At 35.0% G+C, this 24,012-nt stretch overlaps 1 protein-coding gene across 1 annotated transcript; it reads right to left on the bottom strand.

The window, feature by feature from the left end:
* Positions 1–2,185: 2,185 nt before the first annotated feature.
* On the bottom strand, positions 2,186–5,420 carry LOC149145816 (monoterpene synthase like 1, chloroplastic-like). The gene is made up of 10 exons (XM_089446788.1): positions 5,144–5,420; positions 4,845–5,047; positions 4,638–4,750; positions 4,328–4,536; positions 4,152–4,246; positions 3,783–3,881; positions 3,469–3,684; positions 3,130–3,268; positions 2,755–3,003; positions 2,186–2,632 (listed from the first exon to the last, which is right to left on the bottom strand). Exons 1-10 carry the CDS (start codon positions 5,405–5,407, stop codon positions 2,330–2,332), a joined length of 1,890 nt encoding a protein of 629 aa, XP_089302914.1. The 5' UTR covers positions 5,408–5,420; the 3' UTR covers positions 2,186–2,329.
* Positions 5,421–24,012: the final 18,592 nt, after the last annotated feature.

Genomic DNA, 24,012 nt, shown 5'->3' with positions numbered 1-24,012 from the left:
CATTATTCAGTGATGGGCATATACTGCTCTAGCTCGCCTGGTAAATAAGCCTCACAGTTTCCAAAACCCCTGAGATGGAAGGTTAAGTTTTAATAAATGGTAACGTTGATTGGTATTTTAATAAATGAGATTTTAGGAAGTATATTTTTTAGCGAGGGTATTAACAGTTGGTTTTTTAATCAATGAGATTTTAGGAAGTATAATTTTTTTAGCAAGGTTGTTAATAAAATTTGTAAAAGGTTAATCAAAGTGATAAATAGATTATCTAGGATAGGTAATGTAGCATAAATATGTGTGATATATTCATTAAATTTAAATAAAAATATTTAAGGGAAAAATTTGATGGATTTTTTTGGATAATTTTTTTTTGTTGAAAATTTGAGTAAATATTAAATTATAATGTTTAAAGTTAGTTATACCTAGAACAATAAATATTGTGGTTAATTGTTACAATATAGAATTTGTCTTGGTTGGATCAATGCTATTTGAAATTAAAAGAATTTTTTTAGATTTGAAAATAAAAGAATTTTTTTAGATTTTCAATATTATATTGTATATTTCAAAAGTTCAAAATATTGAAAAAATAATATATTTAAATATTTGTAGATTTGAACTTGGTAACTATGCTGATAGTTGATTTGAACATTGTTTAATAAGCTATCATTTATCACTTTTTTTTGTCTACAAAGACACTTATTTCACATTATAAACACAATAAAATACACAACTTATTTTACAAAAATTTAGCAAAAAATATATAAGCCCATATGTTCTTAAAGTCCCAACTAAACATTGAAAGATAAAAGATATTAATGCATTAACCATGGCGTCCAAATGTGGGATGTGGGGTTGGAGCTACTTCTTCGTGTGCTTATCCTTGACGTTATCTATTGTTTTGTCCCACTCCCACTCTGTTTCTAAGTTATGGCCTTCAACATAAAGAATGATATGGTTGGATGTGGTGCCATCAACTCCAACATCCAATACCTACTCCCTCTATTACCAATGCTACTAAGAAACCAACACAAAAACCCCCTTTACACGCTATCTCAACATTTCATTCAATGATTTGGATAATTTGTAAGATGTCTTCTTGAATGTGTCCTCTCCACATCTTGAGTAGCTATATTAATAATCAACAATTAGTTTTCAATTATCATAAAAAGATTTAGTTCAAGAATTAGTTCTCTATTACCAATGCTACTAAGAAACCAACACAAAAACCCCCTTTACACACTATCTCAACATTTCATTCAATGATTTGGATAATGTGTAAGATGTCTTCTTGAATGTGTCCTCTCCACATCCTGAGTAGCTATATTAATAATCAACAATTAGTTTTCAACTATCTTAAAAAGATTTAGTTCTTTACCATGAGAATAGATTGCCTCTTAGGCCATCATTATATCTCCTCAAAAGACTTGATCTTATATTCATTTCTTATTCCTTTCTTTAACTCCCATCTTTGTCTTTGAGCTTCCTCTAAACATTAGTGATATTACAATTTTTCCACTTTATAATCACCTCCAATAACATGAGAGGTATGCTTTAAGCATTTCCTTTTTGCTTTGCTTTCTCCCTGCCCTATGTTGCCAGATGCCTCTTGCCATTTAACTCTTAAAACTAAAAATACATTCAACAATAACAATCATCTCACTTGCTTTACTTTCTCCCTGCCCTATGTTGCCCAATGCCTTTTGCCATTTAACTCTTGAAACTAGAAATGCATTCAACAATAATAACATCCCATCTGCATTCTTTCTTTTAAATAACTAAACAAATGCAAAGGAACCTCAAGCAAAATGTAAAAAAAAATACAATAAAAATATAAAAGCATAATCTTAGAAAAGACATAAATTAATAAAAAGGTCCAGTCATCATAATTACTAGTGGATGATACACCTCGAAGCAATCATAATCCCTGGTTTGTACAATTGACCAAATATCATGTCTTTTGTTCACGTTTAATCAATTTTCTGACAATAATTTCGCTTTCCAACTCAAATCTGATGCTAGCACTTACGTGCTTTGAGCGTTATCCCTTCCTCTAGATTGATTATCTTACACTCTATCGAAGTGCTATCAAATATAACCAATAAAATAGATTGACATGAACGCACATATTTTATAAGATAAAGCCACATATTTTATAATGTAATATGGTATCTTTCCACGCTTCCAATCAATTCCACCACCTACTCCATATGATCATTAGGATATGGACATCTTTATTAGATGACCAAAAAGAACACGGTAGCAAAATCAGAGATCTCCAGGTTTAGGTAGCAAAATCAGAAACTTAGGAACTTATTGTACGTTTGAGGTGTTGTTACAAAGTCACAGTTTCAATGACGGTTCTCGTTACCAAATTCTTTATTTCAATGCTGGCAACACTGAACCCATCTCTGTACTTGTAACCGTGATGAAAAATTCTGCAAATGTCGAACGCAGGCTTCTTGTAAGAGATGGGAACGATGCTGTCGGGTCTAAGTAACTCCCAATTCAGTTCCTTGGTTAACTCATTGACCATAGCATTGATGTCATTGACAGCATCTTCCTCTGTTGTTATTCCAGGATTGTCTTTCATATAACACGTTACGGACGAAGCTTCTTCTCCACGCGCCCTGTCCGCCTACATTCACAATGCCATTGTCACTATCATATGTATCCCAATTCTAAATTGGAATAAAGAATGAATAAATCCACAACATATTCCATTTGATTTGATTTGCTATAAAAGGTTATGAGGAATACCTTGTAGCCTTGAGTGTCACCTTTGAGTCGAAGGATGGCACATATCAACTCATTCAACTTCGAGGGAATGTCTATTTCCTGCCGTATGTGACGCGGAAGAGGAAATCCCAACGTGAGCATGGGTTGCAGTGTCATTATGCGAGAACCGAAACTGATTTTACCATTCTCCAGGTACTCCTCGAACGTCGGAAGATAACCAGTGGAAATCGACCTGGCTTCTACCATATAAGAATCAAAATAATCCTCCCACTGGACAGGCACATGAACAAGCGAAACAAAATTAACTGATCATACTGGGTGAAATATTTCCCCAAGTTAAGGTTCTCACAAAGAAATATTTGTATTACGTGTATGCTTTATTATAATTGTTCATACAGATTGTCGAACATAGCTGACTGTGTCTCGGCCTTGAATCTTCTGTGCCTCTCGTGCCATTTCGTTTATGTTGTCATAAACCGCCATGTACACTCCTCTCATATAATCTGGAAGACACTTTATTGAAGACGGGTCCCATCTGATCATTATATACACAATTTATGCAATGGTAATATTCGTTGACTCGATTAGTAGAATGCATATTCTTAATTCGAAAGGAAAGTTATTTATTTAAAATCGAGAAGGATTAGTATACTTTTTCTTAATTTGAAGGTAAAGTTATTAAAAATAAAAATACATAAGAATTATATGTATGAAATAGGCCTCTCCAGATATCACCTCTTAAATGCTGCGGTTAAGAGTTCGAGCTCCTCCATTGTTCCGAAGGTGTCGTAGATGTCGTCCAGAATTGTGATCATATGACATATTTTGGCAAATCCGAGTCGGAAGGCGGAATGTTTAGGATCATTTGCAATGCAAGCTGCTAAAGTGTAGTATTCCACGTGACGATGCCGTGCGAATGTTACTTGAGGGAACCCATAATCTTTCCACCATCTACACATATAAACTTCCCATTTTTACTTTCTTGATTTTTTCAGGACTCAAATTCAATTAATTTGGAGACGATATGCAATGACAACTCATCACCTCACCTCGAGAGAGATTGTAACTCTCTCTTCTGTATAGAGTGAAAGATGTTGAATTCCACTTTTGCAAGTTCTAACAGTTTCTCTCTCATCAAATATGGCGTCCTAAACCAAAAAATTGCGGCAGGATTAATCAATTTGAAAATTTACAAACTTCTGAAAAGAAAGATTCCCAGGGCCCAGCTTTGTTTGTTCATGTATGTAATAAAATATTAACATATATTCAGATCCATCCATCATCAGTTCGGACCTTATAATAAGATTTTGAATTTCTCTCAACATATTACAGTACTATTTGTGCATTCAACTACACATAAATTAAAAAAAAAAAACATTGTAGTCTTCAAGATATGGAAATAAAATTGACAAGCCTACTCAAATATAGTGTCCTCTCCGAATACGTCGATGTACATTATTGTTTCCATTCTTGGCAGATTTGTGTGCCAACCATATTCCAGAAGATACACTACCTGCGCTACACAAATTTGAACTTTTAAAACACAGATCGCAACAAATAATGAAATAAAATGCTATTTGTATTACTGCCCTACCTCTTGTGAAAGACCAGAGACCGGAATCTTTTGTAGGGCGACCTTTAAATACGTTGTAGAGAACATTTCTGCCCCCTCCATAATTTTTTCGCCGGGAAAGGCAATGAGAGATGCCCGAAATAAATTTAGTATGCCTCTTATCTCCGCCTCTGTTTGAATGGCAGAGCAGGCAAACTGCCCCTTCTCGTTTATGAAGTTTTCCAAAACATCTGGTATCAATGTATAAAGTACCGTCAGCCAATGTCTGCACGTAAGTGGCAGTTATAATGAAAAGTTCAAAAAGTAATTAATTAATAAAACCCCAATATACCTGAGGACACTATATATCCGTGTAGTCGGAGAGTTCGAAGACCCAGGCATGTTGAGTTGAGATCAGTCACGCCACTTTCTCTCCCAAGTCCAATGCCTTTTTCGCTCCAATAACTGCAGGGCAAATAATTTTATCGTTACAATCTTGTGTATTCGATATATAAAGCATATATTAAATATGATGATAAGGCTATGGGGACTGACTGACCTGTAAACATGATCCAGCGCACATTTGATCTCATTTTTGAAATGCCTATCGATTCCCAACCGTTCAACGCTATCGACAATCCAAAGACGTTGATGGAGGTCATTGAGGGGACTGGTGGATTTTCCATCCTCCACTGACATTGAATTGAACATATCTTTTACTTCACCAATAAGTCTATCAGCACGTTCGCGGTAAGAACGTGCCTGAACCATATACAGTAGAAAATTAATTCCTGAACTAATTGTGAACAAGGAAAGGAATACACAGCAGAACAAATTCAGATGAAGGTAGTTAAGCACCTCATAGGAAGTGGAGAGAGAGTCTATGGAATCGTCGTCCCAAAGGTTGGAATGATGACCACCTATGCGTCTTGGTACCCCATCCTCATTAGAAACAGAGTTGGTCGAACTCATGCTCATGAAAGCTGTTATGGATTTCCCTCCCCTGCACATTCCAAGATTTGGGACTGTTCTATGGATAGCCTTCAGCTCATGAGTAAAACCGGACAAAGTTCTGCACAGACACAGTCTGGAATCCAACGGGACAGCAGAAACCAGAGCCATTTGGGTTGGTTTTTGGCGTATGTTGATATATCAAGATAACGAACTAAAACTTATGCGGTAGAACCCTATTGCCATTGTCCATATATAGAGCTTCACGATTGATTGCTGACGTTACTTCAATCTTGAAACAAACAAAGTATAAAGCTTCACGATTGATTGCTGACATTACTTCAATCTTGAAATAAAGACTTCACGATGGATTGCTGACATTACGACGATGACTACGACAACGACGACATTATTATATATGAATCTTCATTTAAAAAGTCATATATATATAGATTAATTTATGAATCTTCATTTAAAAAGTCATATATTTATGAATCTTCATTTAAAAAGTCATATATATATATATCTCTTCACGATGGATTTATTATATATTAATTTATATAATATAATAATTATATAAATTAATTATAACAACGACGACATTATTATATATTAATTTATGAATTTCATTTAAAAGGTCATCTTCACGATGGATTGCTGACTACGACTACCATGATGATGACGATGACATTACGACTCTGACTACGACATTACGACTCTGACACGACAACGACGACATTATTAAAATAGCTCGATGATGATAATTTATGAATCTTGATTTAAAAACTCATTTATATATATTCACGATGGATTGCTGACTACGACTACGATGATGGCGAGGATGATATTATTAAAATAGCTTGATGATGATGATTTATGAAGCTTGGTTTAAAAAGTTATATATATATATATATATATATATATATATAGAATATGGAAATGAGGATGATATTGATATTATTAAAATAGCTTGATGATGATTGATGAATTTTGGTTTTAAAAAAATGATAATGATGACAATCATCATCATCATGATAGCTTGATGATTATTATTGATGAATCTTTGATGATGATGATCGTTGTGCCAGCGATGACGACATCATTATTATTAAAATAGCTTGATGATGATGATTTATGAATCTTGGTTTAAAAAGTCATATATATATAAGGAATAGGAAACGATGATGACGACCATATTATTAAAATATATGATGATGACAATGACGACGATGACGACCATATTATTAAAATAGCTTGATGATGATGATGATGCCATTAAGAAGAAAGTCTAATAATCAAGCATAGGTTTATGGTCTTTACTCGAGGCTCCTCTAAACCTAGAAGAGGGGAATCCGTGACATCACAATCCTAGGAGATTATTTTCTTGTCATAAAGCATTTATGTACAAGCTGCACTGCTCATGATAACAAGCTAAACCAGATGATATAAGGAGTTCAAGGTATCCTCCTCTCATTTGCTAGCTCTTAGACTTTTCATATCCTAAGGAACCTAAATTCAAAGACTGATATTCTGGAAAACAAGGCTTGTTGCATGAAGGAAGGTCAAACAAAAATCAATGGTGTTGATGGTTTCTCTCCCATCCCCTAACTAGTTATCATGAACTAACCCTCTTTACCAACCCCCCTCCCAGAGCCATCCCTAAAAGTAATCATAAAATTGCTACCCCTATCCCCTCTTTGAATTCCTCTTACCCCTTCGTTCCTCTAATCCGTATCTCTTTGACATTGACCCATAGTACCTCCCCTCTCAAATGTATGATGATACCCTCCCTCTTCACCATGACGCGTGGCAATCTTAGTAGTCCCTACGTGACATTCTCCTTGAAGAAATTGCAAATAAGTGTGGGAAAATTCTTGTCCTCCCCATCGATCAAGGCTCATCCCAGGCAACTTCAATGGCTCCTCGTGCAAACTCCCTCAATTGGTGAGCTACAACTACTCCCTCTGGAATAAATTAGATCACCCAACCATTTGAGATCCAGGGTGCGTGAGGAGGAAGTCCCCTCACTCTACACAATAATGATGGCCCGCCTTAGAATCCTAGTGACTTAGATTCCACTCTTCATCACCTCAAGACACATCTGCATGGTAAATTCCATAAATCACAATATTAAAATATAGTTAAGAAAAAATTAAACACATTATTAAATTAAATTTAAAACTTAATAAATACATTATTCAAATAAATTAATATAATATTTTAATTAAAAATATATAATCAAAATTAATAAATAAATGATTTAAATAGATGTTTATAGATAAATGATTTTTTAAATTATAATTACATAACCAAAATCAGTAAATATATTATTAAAATAAATCTAAACATAAAACAATTGAAAGTTTTTGATGGAGTGTTTTTTTTTCTTTCTACTTTCATCAATACTCTAAATAATTTTAATGATAAATTTAAAAACGATATTTATCACATTCTTCGTTATTTGATTCTTTTACTTTGTCGTGACGCCCTTGATTTATGGGTATAGATCGCTTTTCCTGTCGTTAATCCTGCTCACCAAGTAGTTGCATATCTACGGACTACAGTCCAAACGTGGACTCGTTCACGCGTAAAACGTTTTAGATTAAAATATGTACCAAGCAGTTTGAAAATGAAATCAAGCCCACTAGCGGCAGCTAAGAAGTATCAACCCTAAACAAAATCCAAACACTGGCTTTAAACAAAACCCCGAATAGCAAGGTACACATTGGCATTGATGCACTTAAAAACCTAACTTATTCGTGTCCGTTTTCATGTGCGTCTCTCTGGAGATAGTTGTTTCATCCCTGGTCGATTACGAAAGGAAACTAGATGATATTTTTGGGAAATTAGCTAATATTATAAGATTTTGGATATATAATATGAATAATATCGCACTGATATTAATAATGAGTTGTGAGGGATTTCATATGGGAAAAAGAAATATTATACCATTTGTTTAATGATGTAAAAATTACCAACATCACCACCACTAAGTAAAATGGTAAAATGAAGGATTGCTCACTCATTCATAATTCATATGGGTCAGGACAGATAAAGGCAAGGCAAGGTCGTAAGTACAATGAGATCGAGAGCCTTGTAATAAAAAAGAGACTAGGTTAGGAATCTAAAAAGTAAATAAATATGACTATATGGATGGGTGCACTTTTAACCATTTAAATTAAAATTAGATGAATATATGGGTTTTTTGGTTTGACAAACCTCTTACAATATACAATAACATCGAGGTACCATTGGATAAATGATTTCATCATGTAAATTATTTTGACATTAAATACATTTTAATTGGTTGGTAATGGTTTTGCAATAGATTAATGAAATGTAGGAAGTTTGGGTCATCTTGAGTGTTGGTGTCCTCTCCACCTGTCACCTCACTAATATTCTCTTATTGTAAACCATCACTAACATCCTTTTATTGTAGACCATAATTGTAATACCCAAACTACCATTTCAATCCTTAGGAAAACTGTATTTGAATATAAGACAATGCTAAAAGCATTATACTCATAGTGATGTAATGTCCCCAAATTCCAAGTAATTCTTGATATGAACCTAAAGGAAGCATATATGAGGTTCAATCTATATGATATGACCCCATATATATCACCTCTCCCTCTCTCTCGGGAAAACAAATGCCATATTTGATGAGACAAATAAATAATTGGTTTTTAAAATAAAATAATTAATAATTATTATTTTGACTTAATTATTTTCTTGTTAAGTATAGGATTACTTTAAAAAATGGGCATTAGCTAGTATTAAAAAAACAAGATAAAACTAAGGGATTATGCCAAAATTTCCATGACAAGTTCGATCCAATATAAATTAAAATTGCATAAGGACATTTACATTAATCAAATAATATTACATTATAAATACATGAATAAGTTTTTAATATAGAGAAACTATATCACAAAATCATCTATTTGAGCAAATCTCTCAAGAACACACCAATTTGGGAAGATAGTTCATTGGAGAATATATCTCAACCTAACTAGATCCAATAACCTCCTAAGAACCTCGAATAGATTCCTTCCTAAACTAACGAGCACACCAAAGACAAGTAGGAGCTCTATTCTCTAACACTCCCCCTTCATGACTACTTGCCTTAATCACAATAAAAAAAGACCTTCACCAATCTGTAATACATGATCTACTATAAACTAAAGAACCTCACAATCAAAAAAGTCTATTTGCATTACAACTTGGGATTTAAAAAAATGCCAAAAATGTTGACATACATATAAAGAAACAACCATGCACTGAAACACATAGGTACATAACCACTGAGCCCACCATCCTACTAGGATGTCCTTCGTGTACATGGTTCATTCAACCATCATATCTTCATACATGTAGTTATTCCTTTAACCCCCCTACATCACCATCATTATCATCCTGAGTTTTTTGATTTATTCATAACCATGCTTTGGGTTTTGTTAGCTTACCCTCAACCATGCTCTAGGTTTTCTCATTTACTCTCAACCATGCTTTAGGTATTTTTCGCTTACCCTCAACCATGTTATAAATGACTTTTCATCACACCGTAAAACAATACCTGGAGGAGACCACGTAGCTAAAACTCCCTTCTTCCTACAACAATTATTTTAAGGAGACTCAAGAATGAATGGTCATTAAAACCTTGCAACATTACAAAAGAAATGGCAAGAGATAATGATAGAAAACCCATAATGACATAACTTATATCCAATTTGAATAGAAGGACTCTTCTGCACTAGTATGGACATTTTAACCAGACTTTTAGATAATAAATGCAGGAAGTTAATTAACTAACCTGACTCAAAATGTGATAAGAGTCGAATATGATATAAAAATGTATTGGAGTACCGCCATTCATAGGTTAAGAACTTTTGCAAGATGTACAATAAATTTCTCCATTTTTCGATGATGCAACTCCTTGGAACTCCAAGCTTCCAAGCAATATTATAATATTCCTTATTAAGAAAGTGTTTCCAAATCCCTTGCTCTACCTTTCCCTTTTTAAACCATTATTCACTAGTACAAGGTAATCCGATTTATTGAGAAATTAGAAGTTCAAAGACCTCAAAGACTAACGTACCAACTATAGCGACCTTACCTTTGAACCTTGCACAAAATATCTTTCACTCCTGAATCAAATCCATCAAACTTATATAAAAGAGGGAGCCACCCTACTTCCTATAACATGGGGAGACTGGATTCATACTCCACCAACCCTTCCATCTCCTTACCTGACCCTCGTTCCATTCAAACAGGGGCCATGGTACCTGTGATGTTACCACCTCACACATAATAATCAGAGACACAATTTCAGAACTAAATTCTCAAGCTTGCATCCCTTCATGACCACACATTGGTGAATGCAAAAAGGTTCTTCTTTACTATAACACATAGTCAATGCAGCCAAAAACATAGTAATTCAAACTCAATGCATGCATCGCCACCCGATATTTTTGTATCCCAATTACCATCATGATAATCATGATCCCAAAGTGCTGGTAAGAGAATCTATTATGGTTAGTGGAATTCTCCAAATCAATAAAGGAGTAATGATTGACAGGCATGCATAAAAATATGGTGGGTAATAAAAGTATAATGAAATTATCATATCAAGGTTTCGAGTTTAGAAACAATATGTGGTAGCGCTAATCATCATGATTATATGACATAGATATGAATCGACCTTCATTACCATACTTTAGTTCTACTGATTGCGTTACATAGGATAGGATAGGAATATTGCTTTATTATGATAAAAGTAGGTTAGATTATATTTATATGACACGCTCACATTCAAGCATCACTAAGGTTATTTTATTAATAAATAGCCGTATTATTAATAAATGAAGGCATGCAATACTCAAGCTTTTAATATTCCATAATTAAATCCTCGAGCCATAAATTCCACTTGATGCATAACAAAATAGACTGAACTTTGCACATTCCTACATTCATGAAAATATTCCTCCACTAGAGAGTTGCTTGTGTACTTAAAATAATTCATGTATTGAAGATAATTCCTGCACTCAGAATAACAATACCTTTTATTCTCAAAACGTTTAGAAGAGGGAGAAACAATAATGGCTTGATTTTTTATTTTGAGGGGGAATCTATCTATGTTGGGCCCATCCTAATACAAGTTTAAGTTTTTTTTTTTTTTTTTTTCGTCTTTTTTTTTTTATATGAAACTTTCAATGCAGGTTGAATGTTTCCATTTGTCAATGCTCTGCTGTAAATCACATAGAATTATTGGATATTTTTTTTTATCAAAGCTTAGAAATAGGGGGGAAAAATAAGGTGGGATAGGAATCTGTGAGAAGAATTCGAGGGGATTTTATTAGGGACATATAGAAATAGAATGAGGTGATAGTATGTAGAAGGGGGAAGTAGGAAAAAGGGACAAGGGGTAATTTTTTTTAGGGGAATAAAGAGGGAAAAAGGAAGAGGGAACAAGGAATTAACTAGAAGAAAGGGCATGACATATACTTTATGACATAAGGAAGAATTAAGAGGGACTATAAAAGAGGGAAAAGAAGAAAGACATAGTACCCAATTTTGGAATGATGATGCCTTTGTCAAAAGATAATGATGTAACCCTGTGAAATAAATTAACGGCAGCAGGATGTTTGTGTTGTTTGCATGCAAATTAAGCACGTCCCCTGCCCTAAACTTTGATAAGGGTTGTGTTTTCATTGGTTATATTCTGCTGCCACTATACGCTGCCTGTAGAAACTTGCCTCTTCTTAGAGATAAGTCAGACATGTATAAAAATTCAAACAATTATCCCATTTTATTAAAAAGAGAGTCTTCCCATTAGTGACTTGGTTTTCAGGTATACCCTTACACAATTGAGCCAACAAGCTAATTTTCACAGTTATGCATTAATTTTCTTTTTCTTTTTTCTCATTTTATTTATTATTTATTTATTTTTTATGTTTTTTTTTAAAGGAAAAGAGATCATGAAATACTCAGAGAAGGTTGGGTATCAGCTCTTCCCACCATCTTCAAATTTTCTTGCTATTCAACTTGCTTGACAAATTCTTCCTTGGTGAGGGGTTGTTGATATAACCTGCGTCCATGTCCATTCACCAGGAAGACACTCCCATTCTCATCAATTGTTCTGATTTCAACAACTCCATTGTCGAAGGCTCTGATCACCTCATATGGTCCTAACCATTGAGTGTGAAACTTCAATTGAGTCAAAGAGAAGTACCCAGTCACTTGGTTGAAACTGATTTCTCTTTATCAACTTATCATGCTACTTATTACCCTTCTGCTCGATCAATGTAATATGTTGTATGGTGTCTCTTCTCATTTCATCCAACTCGTTCAACTGCAAGAGATACTGTTGTTGTGCCTTAGAAAGATCAAGACCCAAATGAACTACAGTCCTATAAGTCTTGATATGGAACTCAGTCAGTATCAAGAGCTACTTCCCATAAATCGGTTCATATGGTGTATGACTGGTACTATTCCTCCAAGTAGTCCTATATGCCCATAAAGCCCCTATTAACTTCTTTTCCCAATCTGTTTTATTCATATTGACTATTTTTCTAAGGATTGTTTCAATCACTTTATTCATGGATTGCACTTGGACATTGGCCTGTGGGTGATACGGATATGCCTTCTTATGGAGGATATTGTACCGCTCCATAATTCCCTTCACAAGATTATAATTGAACTGGGTTCCATTGTGAAAAACTATTTCCCTTGACGCACCAAATCTCACAAAAATGTCTTCAAATAGAAAATAAATTACAAAATTTTGAGTAGCTTATAAAACAAATTTAGCCTCTACCCACTTTGTAACAAAATTAGTAAAAACAAGAATATACATTTTATTTAAAGATGGAGGTGAAATTGTCCCTACAAAATCAACTGCCCATTTTTCAAAAGGTTCAATCATCACCCGGGGACATAAAGGCTTGTTTGCTTGCACCAAGTGGCCCATCTGTTGATAGTTATCACACTTGCTGACATATATTTTTGCATCCTTAAAAAGATATGGCCAAGAGTAGCCTACATGTAGTACCTTGTATGTTGTTCTCTTATCAATAAAGTGCCCCCCACACTGTTCATCATGGGCTACCTTAAGGATGCCAAACATATCTCCCTCTTGAACACACCTGTGAATAATCAAGTTAGCACCTATGTAAAAGAGTTCTCCTTGTATCCATGAATATGAAGCACTATTTTTGACGATCTTTTTCTTTTCTCTAGTGGACAAATGTGGTGGTGTTTTTCCTATGGAAAAATAATTTGGTATGTTTGTAAACCACAAAGAATTAGTATACACAACAAACAAATGCTCATTTGGAAAATAAATCATCAACAAGAAAAATTTTACCTGGATTATTAAGCCTAGATAAAAAAATTAGCTACAATATTAAATTTACCAGGCCTATCAATTATGGCAATATTAAATTCTTGCAACAATAGTAACCACCTAGTAATTCACCCACTAGTCAATGGTTTATTCATTAAGTATTTAATTGTAGAATGATCCGTGTGAAAAAAAACTTCATATTCGGTAATGTAATGTCTGAATTTGTTAATGGAAAATACTAGAAATAAAAATTCCTTTTCAGTTACCTTGTATTTCAACTCAGAAGAGGATAAATTTTTACTGGCATAATCAATGCCACAGGGTGTCTGATTTTGTTCGTGGCCCAAAGCTTCCCAACAACAGTGTTCGAAGGATCAAAGGAGATATGGAAGGAAAGGGACCAATTAGGTCCTCTCATGACAAGTTCCCTTACTAATTTCCCCTTCAAGTCATCAAAGGCTTGTTGGAAAGCTTCAGTCCAGGAGAAATCACTATCCTTAGCCAACAAATGAAAAAAATGATAGGATATCCTAGAGAAGTTGTCAATGAACCTTCATTAGTATCTTGCATGACCTAGAAAACCCCTCACTTCTCATTTTGTTTTAGGTACTGGTAGGTGTGTGATAAATTATATTTTAGTTGGATCTACTTGTATACCCTTGTTGGAAATAATATGACCAAGGACCACTCCTTCTTTCATATCCAGTAATGTAATGTCTGAATTTGTCAATGGAAAATACTACAACTTAAAATTCCTTTTTAGTTACCGTGTAATTCAACTCAGCAAAGGATAAATTTTTACTGGCATAATCAATGCCATACGATGTCTGATTTTGTTCCTGGTACAAAGATGCCCAACAATAGTCTCTGAGGCATTGAAGGAGATATGGAAGGGAAGGGACCAATTAGGTCCCCTCAAGACATGTGCCCTTACTAATTTCCCCTTCAAGTCATCAAAGGCTCATTGGCAAGCTTCAGCCCAGGAGAAATCACTATCCTTAGCCAACAGTTGAAAAAGAGGACAGGATATCCTAGAGAAGTTGTCAATGAACCTTCGGTAATATCCTGCATGACCTAGAAAACCCCTCACTTCCCATTTTGTTTTAAGTATTGGTAGGTGTGTGATAAATTATATTTAGCTGGATCTACTTGTATACCCTTGCTGGAAATAAGATGACCAAGGACCACTCCCACTTTGCACATTAATCTACACTTTTTATCACTAAAAGCAAGATGATCCTCTTGGCACCTAATCAATAATTTCTCTAAATTTTGGAGGGCTTCTTGAAATGAATCACCAAATACAGAAAAATTGTCCATATAAACCTCCACACACTCGAGGTCAACAAAAATTTCCAAGGCCACTCACTGAAATGTAGCAGGGTAATTACATAGTCCAAAGGGAAGAACTTGGTAAGAGAATGTCCCCCAAGGACAGGTGAATGTGGTCTTGTCCTAGTCCTCTAGTATGATTTGTATTTGGTTGTAACCGCTGAAACCGTGCCAAAAGGAGAAGTAGTTTTTACCCGTAAGGGTATATAATAGCTGGTCAATGAAGGGAAGTAACAAGTAGTCCTTAAGGGTGGCTTTGTTTAACTCTCGATAATCAATATAAATATTCCACCTCCAAGCCTTTTTCTGGACCAATACCAATGGGGAGACCCATTGGCTATCAGATATAGAATAGATGAAGCCATCGTCCAAGAGTTTCTGAAGCTCTTCATCAGAGAAGTTTTGAGGTAAAAAATGGGTCTCAAAACAAAAATTTACAACAAAAATCAACTTTATAAGAACTAATAGGATTCAAGATGATGATACCAACCATGGGGGATGATTAACCATTTTTAGAGTAGAAAAGTAAAATGATTAGAAAATAAGAAAACTATTTTTTCAACTCATATTTTCAACTTATCTCCCTACAGTTTTACTCAAATTTTGAGTGGAAACACTTGTTGGATGGAGATTTAATTATTCTTCTAGGGAGTACCCATGTTGCATACTTTCGATGGACCCTGGTACATGAAAAAGTGTGATTAAAATCATGTTTTTCATGTTTTTCTCATTTCTCATGTAGAAGAGTCCATCGAAAATATCCAACATGGGTACTCCTTGGATTAGGAATTAAATTTCTTATCCAATTAGTGTTCCTACTCGAAATTTGAGTAAAACTGTACGGAGATAAGTTGAAAATACGAGTTGAAAAAGTCATATTTTCTTGAAGTGGTCCCCCAAACCTCTCATATTCAAAGAAAGAATGTTCATCATGTGATCCTTTGTGCAGGTGTTATCACTCAGTAATTTCCTTAGGCTGAGGAGAGAAACCCAAAGGTAACCACAAAACCACTTGTAAATCTGGGATCTAACCCTTCCAGCTTCAGAGAGGGATCTCTCTATCTTATTAGGATTTTTGTTTTAAGATATTAGGCTAGTTATTGAGATTTTAGGTTGGTTTTTCAAGGATTTGGTTGAAATATGGAGGAAAAGTCCATTAGTCATGGAGTCATGAATAATTTGAGTAATCAATCAGAAAATGGTAGAGTAGCTGTAACAGGGAAGGACAAGCAAACATTGGATCTTATAGAGTGTTTGTGGAGTGAGAGGATGAATATGATTTAAGTTCAATTAAATATAGAGCATACTAAGATGAATTCTATACTTAACATCATAATGAAAACATTAATATTGTTTACAAGCCAAAGAAGAGTACACTTAAGAAAATTCGACCCTTAATCTTCTTGCAACAATAAATAGGGAAAACATATGGAAAATTGAGAAAAGAAACAATTTTACATAAGAAAGTACATCACCAATTGTTTGACATGAGAATCCTAGAACAAAACTCTCTGTATTTCTGTAAATTGATCACTTTCAATACAATGCACAACTTACATCAATATACAACTCCTTTCTTCATACAAGTTCCAACCCTTATTAAGTCTTATTACAACATACTTATAGAATTCTTGCTAAACTAATTTCGGGCTCCAAAAAGGAATTCATTAAAAAATGATTTTTAACAAAATTACATATTTTTCTGAAACAAAACTAGAAAATAGAAGCTTTGGACAAATTCAGTTGTTTGTTGAAAAATTGAAGGAAATACATTGCTGATTGTGGCTTTTTTCCAGCTCCTTGTTTATGTTTTTGTGCCAAAATTGTAGGTATTATGTTTATGCTTACTCAACCGACTCTAGTAATTGGTCCCACCTTTCTTCACTTGGGATAGAAAAATTCACCATGTTTCTAAACCTTTCATCCACTTTAATGTAAGTTTGAAAAGTTGGCTTATTCAAAAATAAATGATGAATTTCATGATGTATGTTCAAATCGAACTACAGGCCTTCTAGAAAACCTTCTCCATTGATAGCTCCTTTTTCCTTTGCAAACTTAAACACATATGCAACTATATTACACAATTTGTCTTGATAATTCTCTAATGGAATCAATTTTCCATTAGAGTTTCTGATATCTGGAAGTCCCTTTTCATGCAATAAAGAAAACATTATGTTGAATATCTTAACCTGTAGCTCCAACTCTTTGCACTTTTTCTCCAATTGCACCATGAAATTCTTCTTAGCCAAAACTCTTTTGACTTCCATCATTGTCTTTGTTCTGTGTCCTGAATGTTGAGCTCTTCAAGTTCTTCTCCGGTTTTAGAGTTCAACATCTTGATGATATTTTGTGCTTCTTCTAGTCTATGCTCAATACCTGGTTTAGTTTGCTTTAGTGCTGCTTTGACTCTCTGCACCATATCTTCTTGTTCAAAAATGATTTGAATGGAAGGCCACAAGTATGTAACATTGACAATCATATTGTGCAAAATGTTGTGTTTTTCCTCTACCAACATTTGAATAATAATGGATTAGTCTAATACTTGTGAATTTGTTGAATAAGTTTGATGTTCTTCTATACTTCTGCCAAGTATGCATTTTCCACCTTCATCTTGTTTTCTTCCATCTTGGTGAGCATTGCTGACAATTTCTCCATCTCTTTGTTTGTCAATGACAATTCCCCCAAATCTTGAGTTAGTTTTTTGAGGAATCTAAAAATGATACTTCTGTTGTAAGTTGGGTTATAGTCCCTGCTATTGTTTTTCCTACTGATGATGTTCCTACCTCCCATTTCTCTTTTTCTTTTAGTAGTGCTTCCATGTCTTGTTCGATTTTCTGTATTTGAGCATTCTGTTCCACTACTAATGTAAACAACTTACCTTCCTCCATCTCCAAACTAGTGAATTATTTAGTCTAAGGGTGTTATGTCGTTGGGAGTTTGAGTTGTTTTCTAAGAGCTTTAATGTCTACATTCTTGATTTTAATCACCTCCTCTTCTTCCTTGACATCACTAGGACCATATCCTAGTTTAATAATTAATTCTTCCAATGTTTTGATTCTAGTGTCTTTGGCCATAGAGGACATCCTTTCACTCTTCAACTGTGAGTGCGTATTGTTCAGTAAAACCTGCAATTTTGGAGCAGCCATGGTAGAGATGGTCAGGGTTGAATAAATCATCTCACCTGCTTGATTATGAAAATTGATTTGATCGATTGCATGAACCTGTTTAGTATCAACTAAGAATATGGAGGCCTTATAATATTCATCACCTCTGGGGGTTGACACTTTGGGTTCCAAAAAGGCCATTTGTAACTACCCCTTCTCTGAATCAAATGAAAATAATAACTTGTGTTGAGTGGTGGCAGTTTGTTTGTAGAATTATGAGTATGTTGAAGCTTTGAGAGCTTCATTCTTTAACTTAATCTCCCTGTACCTTGTCAAAATACTTGGCTGTGGTGGAGCTTGAGAAGTAGAAGAGATAGGAGACTCAATTGTCTCTTCTACATAAGGGAGAGAGGTGGTAGGAGTTCCTGTCAAAACCAAAGTAGTATGCTCCTGTGAATCACTTTTTTTTGAAGATTCTTCCTGAATAATGATTACTTAAGGACTATCTCTGCTATCAGTTTTGGTAGTATCTTGTGGATCTTTCTTCGTTCTCTTGAAAACAAGAAAATCCACAACCTCTATTTCTAAGTCAATGGGAGACATGCTTTCCCTTGGCCTTTTAATTTTTGTCTTTAGAGATATGAGTTTGTAATGAAGAATGACTAACCAGCCGCTCTTTTGCTTCATGAAATGTGTTTTCTATCCGTTATTCTTGGTTAGCATATTTTTCTATCTCTGGCATAGGTGTATGTGGATATGTAGTACTTTTATACTCAACCCTCAACTTAGAGATTACTCCCAAGTGGTGATAGGACCATGTGAAACTGAGTTTGAACTTCATCTTCTTTAAAATTTCTTCGACCTCCTTTGCAACTGCTCTAGTTTTATAATGTAAGGGCCTACTTGTGCCTTTAGCTTGAACTATGATTTATTATTGTTTCAAACAAAATGTAGTTCATCCATATTTAGCATATGTTTGGCATACTCCAAAGAAAAAATCTTCACTGACACAAAGACTGGTAATCGATAAGGAGGGAGCTCACATCCATAAATTCTGATCTCTGTATAATTTTGGTATAAATACCAATCTCCAACCTTTGATTGTTCTGAGGGATGTAAGACTTTATTGATTTCTAGAGATATCCTTGGTATAATATCACTACATAATAAACACAAAGAGGTGTGAAGGAATTGGTCCACAAAATGTTGTTTTGGGGTGGCATTGGATGTGCTCTAGCCACGAAAATTGGTGGAGAGGCTAAGGCACATGAGATATCCAATACCCAGAAAGGGTTTGGGAAGATTCTAAAAATTTTGGGAGATATTAAAATAATTAATATTTTTAATGGAATCCCAAAGTCTAAACTTAGGGAAAATAAAATATTAATGCGTATTAATATAAAACTGTGTTAGAATGGTCCAAAAGTCATGGATCAAGCCAGATCTAATCTTAGCCATTGATTAGGGACTTAATCTCAGCCGTTGATTTGCCAATGAGAAAAGTATAAGAGGAGGCTTGAGGGTCACTTGGAGAATACACTGAGGGAGACCAGTTAGTTGAATTTCTGGAGCGGGGTTAGCTGAGAAATTAAACCAGTGGTCCAGTGAGCAGTCTGGAGGTAGAAAGTACGGAGCAAAGAGGTAGGATCAACCATTGGAGATCAGCGTTGAGGTAGGAGAGCAAGACGCAGGGCTTTTTAGGAAGACGCAGAGGTAGTAGAAGACTGGACAGTCACTTGCTGAGCTTGCATGAGTGACGTAGAGAGGCCCACGGTTGACGCAAAAGGTTTGAGAGCCACGCAGAGGTCAGCCGGGATGATGCTGGGATTAGGATAAGCGCTGGAGAATTATTTCTCTCTATGGGTAAGCCAGTTTGGCACCATGTTGTACAAAAAAATTGCTGAATAATAAAATCCTCCCTTGCTGCACCAATTTTCCCACATTGGGTTTTTCTGGGGACTGTTGTCCAAAATATCTATGTCAACGTGTTAATGCTCGTGCATATGTTTGTTTCTATATTACAGCGTGATATATGCAACAATATTTATTTTAATGTTTATTGAAGTAATTTCATAAATAACTTATTGTGGAATAAGTAGGAAAAATAAATCAGTTGCTGCAGTGATAGAATTTTCACATGGTATCAGAGGAAGTAATCAGAGAGAGAAAGGGAAAATCAGTTATGGGTTGATACCACGCTGCAGAGGCATCCATGTTAGGGGACTCACACATATTTTTAAAAGATTGCACAACAGAAAGAGATTTTGATTTCTCTATGTTGGCTTCCATGCTGGAAGGAGTGTATGACTAGTGCTGCATCATTAGAAGTATGGTATATAGACAGTGGAGCTTCATGGCACATGACAAGAATCAAGGAGTGTTTATCAGAATATCGAGAAGAGAAGATGAAATTTCAGATCACCATTGGGAACAAGGAAAAGTGTACTCCAGTAGGGAAGGGTACCATAATTTTTCAAACAAAATAGGGATAATGGTTCTGTGCTACAAATGTACTACATGTACCAGGATTGGGGATGAAATTTCTTTTTGTGTCACAACTACAAGGCAAGGGCTATGACGTCTACTTCATCAAAGAGAAGGTATACGTCAAACACCCGAGCTGGAAAAAGAAAGTGCATATTGGGATCAAAAGTAATTAGTTGTATAGATTGCTACTAAAATCACCAATGGAACTAATAGGGAGTCATGGAGACAAGGACTTGAACAAACTATGACACAGAAGAATGGGTTACTTGCACCATGGAGCTCTGAGAATTCTCAGGAGCACTGTAATAGGAGTTCTGGATTTGAGTACAGAACGAGATGATGTATGGAGGGGATGTGTTCTAGGAAAGTATGCCAAGGCAGCATTTCCTAGGAGCAAACACAGGGCTAAGAGTGTACTAGGATTGATACACTCTGATATCTGCAGACCTATGTCCATCAAAGCTCTCAGTGGTGCCGATTATTTCCTTACCTTTATTGATGACCACTCAAGGAAAACTTGGATTTATTTTCTGAAAACCAACGATGAGTTTTTTTGTCGATTTAAGGAGTTAAAGGCTCTAGTGGAGAATCTAACTGGGAATAAAATAAAAGTTTTGCGCTTAGATAATGGTGGAGAATATGCCGATAAGGACATCACTAATTTTTGCACTAAGGAGCACATCAGAGGAGAGTGGACAAATCCATATAATTCACAGCAGAATGGAGTAGAAGAAAGAAATAATAGGACTATTGTAGAAGCAGCTAGGGCCATGATGTATGATCAGGATATGCCAAAATTCCTGTGGTCAGAAGAATGCAACACAATAGTCTATGTTTAGAACAGGACTCCTCATGGAGGATAGGGATTTCATAAGATCTCGCGAGATGCCTTCCGAGGAGCAGTCGAAAGAGGAGTCGTTGGTTAAGCCTCTTCAACCAACAGAAGCAAAGAATTATTCCTCAGGACAGGAATATTCTCAGGATGAGGAGGAGGAGCGAATAGAGGCACCTACTAGCAGAGGAAGAACTAGCAGGGAAATTCATTGAATTTTGCGAGATGCATAGGACTTCATCGGTGAGCCAAGAAACAATAAGAGGGAGCGAAAACATCCATATAGATATCAAGAATTAGTAGATTAGGATGGAGAGCTTGCCAGTTTCAAGGGGGCAACTTAACATTAGGTTTGGCTAGATGCGATGGTAGAGGAATACAACTACATAATGGTAAATGATGTCTGGGAGGTGGTGCCAAGACCTCAAGACAAATCAAATGTTTGAGAGAATGTTCAAATGCAAGGAGTTGGAAAAATATATGGATCATCGTGCACAAGGGAGGAGCCAAGATGGTGTCATGCGTATGGTTGTGGATAGTAAATATTGGAAAGATATTGAGGTAAAATGGCCACATTTAAGAAATGAGCCAAGGAGTGCAAGAATCTCTCTAGCAATGGATGTCGTAAATCCTTTTGGAGATCTTAGAAAAACATATTCTGTTTGGCCAGTGTTAATTATAAACAACAATATTCCCCCTTGGATGGTAATGAAAAAGGAACATGCAATGTTAACTCTTATCATGCTAGGGACTAGACCATGTGAATGCAATGCTTTCTTGAAGATTATATAAAAATAAATCAATTTAGTTAATCCTAATAAGGAACTCTTTGTTCACTTAGGGAAATATCAGGTAAAGGATATGGATGTATACATGGAGCTCCTCATTGATGAGATTCGTGAATTATGGGTTGGTGTAAATATGTTTCATGTATCAAGACCTATCAATGATAGAAACTTCCTATTTCATGTGATTCTTATTTGGACAGTTCATGATGCCCTGGGGCTTTCTATTTGTTGTGGTAATATAATATAAATTACATTTATAATTATTATGTTCATTTTAGCATTTACCAAATATGGGTTCCAATCTTATTTTAGGACTACAAAAAAAGGGGAAACATGGCTATCCATCATTTGGGCCAAAATTGTTGCATAGGTAGTCAAGGGATCTCAATAAATCTATTTATGATGAGGATCGACAATTCTTACCACAAAATCTTTGCTATCGAGTGCATGATAAACATAAGCTCAATGGAAATGAGGAAGCCAATAAAGATGAACCTTGCTAGGTGGAAAGAGATGTATGACAAAAAAGAAGGGACAAGCTTTCCCCTAGGAATGAAAAGACTCTCTATTTTCTAAAAATTAGAATATTATGAGAGCTTGCTAATAGCCCACCTATTTGATACTATGCACATCGAGAAAAATGTGACAGAGTGCTTGTGGAAACATCGAAATGGAAATAATATTGAAGCACAAATAAAGTTAAGAAAGGACCTTCAAGTTGCCAATATCATGCTGAACATGTGGTTGCACGAAGACAACTCATATGTTCATGCTCCATGGACATTTACATCAAATGAGAAAGAAAACATCATTTCTACTATGAAAAGCATAAGATTTCCTTCTGGCTTTGGTGTGACATTAAAAAACTTATTCACAAGAGATGGATCAGAGTTTTCAGGCCTAAAAACACATGATTGGATAAAGGTAACGTTGTCACATGTTATATTTGTTGGAAACTTAATTAGAAAATTGTAAATCCTAGTGATAATGTCAGTTCATGCATATTTGAACATGGTTATTTGTTAATAGTCATGCTAGTATAGTGATAAAATCAGTTCATGCATATTTGAACATGGTTATTTGTTAATGGTCATGCAGTATGTGTTGCTTGCAGCAATACCAAGTACTTTTGACCACAATGTCACTTTGAATATTTACAATTTATGTAAATTTCTGAGGTATTTTTCAATCCATCATGCATACTCTTCCATTACTCTTATCATTTGAAAGGCATCATTGGTTATTCCTTTATATGAGTTTCTACTTTTAGTTTACAAGAAATAACAAGTCTTTATTGTAATACTTGTAGGTGGGTCTCATCTAAAGAGATACATCAGGATGACTTGAAGTATTGGAAGAGGAATGTTTCACTTTTGATGTTTGATATTAAAATGTGCTTCCCTCCAAGCTTCTTTAATTCTCAAGAGCACTACCTTGTACACCTAGTAGAAGAGATTGAACAGTGTGGTCCCATTCATATTTGAACAATGTGGCTAGAGGAGAGATATATGAAGGTCTTAAAACAATTTGTGAGGCAAAAGGCTCAACCAGAAGGGTCCATAGTTGAGGGGTACATGGTTTTCTAGGCCATGGTTCATTTGAGTGAGTACTTACCTCAATTGCATCTTGAAGATCCGCGATTATGGAATTATAAACAATCTCAATCATTTGAAGGATAAAAAATAGAGGGTGAAGGGACTTCAAATAAGATAAAAGGTATAAAAAAAAGTTAGGAGTTATTTTTATCTTAAGTTTTATATTACATGGCTTTAAATAATTATTAATTCATTGAACAAATACATTTTTCATTGTAGATGCTAAGGAGTGGGAGGCATTACATTTGTATGTTGCATACAATTCTGACTTTATGTTGGAATGGATGGAGAGGT

The sequence above is a fragment of the Pinus tabuliformis genome, chromosome X, assembly GCF_031772625.1.
Source record: "Pinus tabuliformis cultivar Carrire ecotype Pingquan chromosome X, CPIR1, whole genome shotgun sequence".
Classification (NCBI taxonomy): Eukaryota; Viridiplantae; Streptophyta; class Pinopsida; order Pinales; family Pinaceae; genus Pinus; species Pinus tabuliformis.
This window is presented reverse-complemented; position numbering and strand designations above follow the sequence as displayed.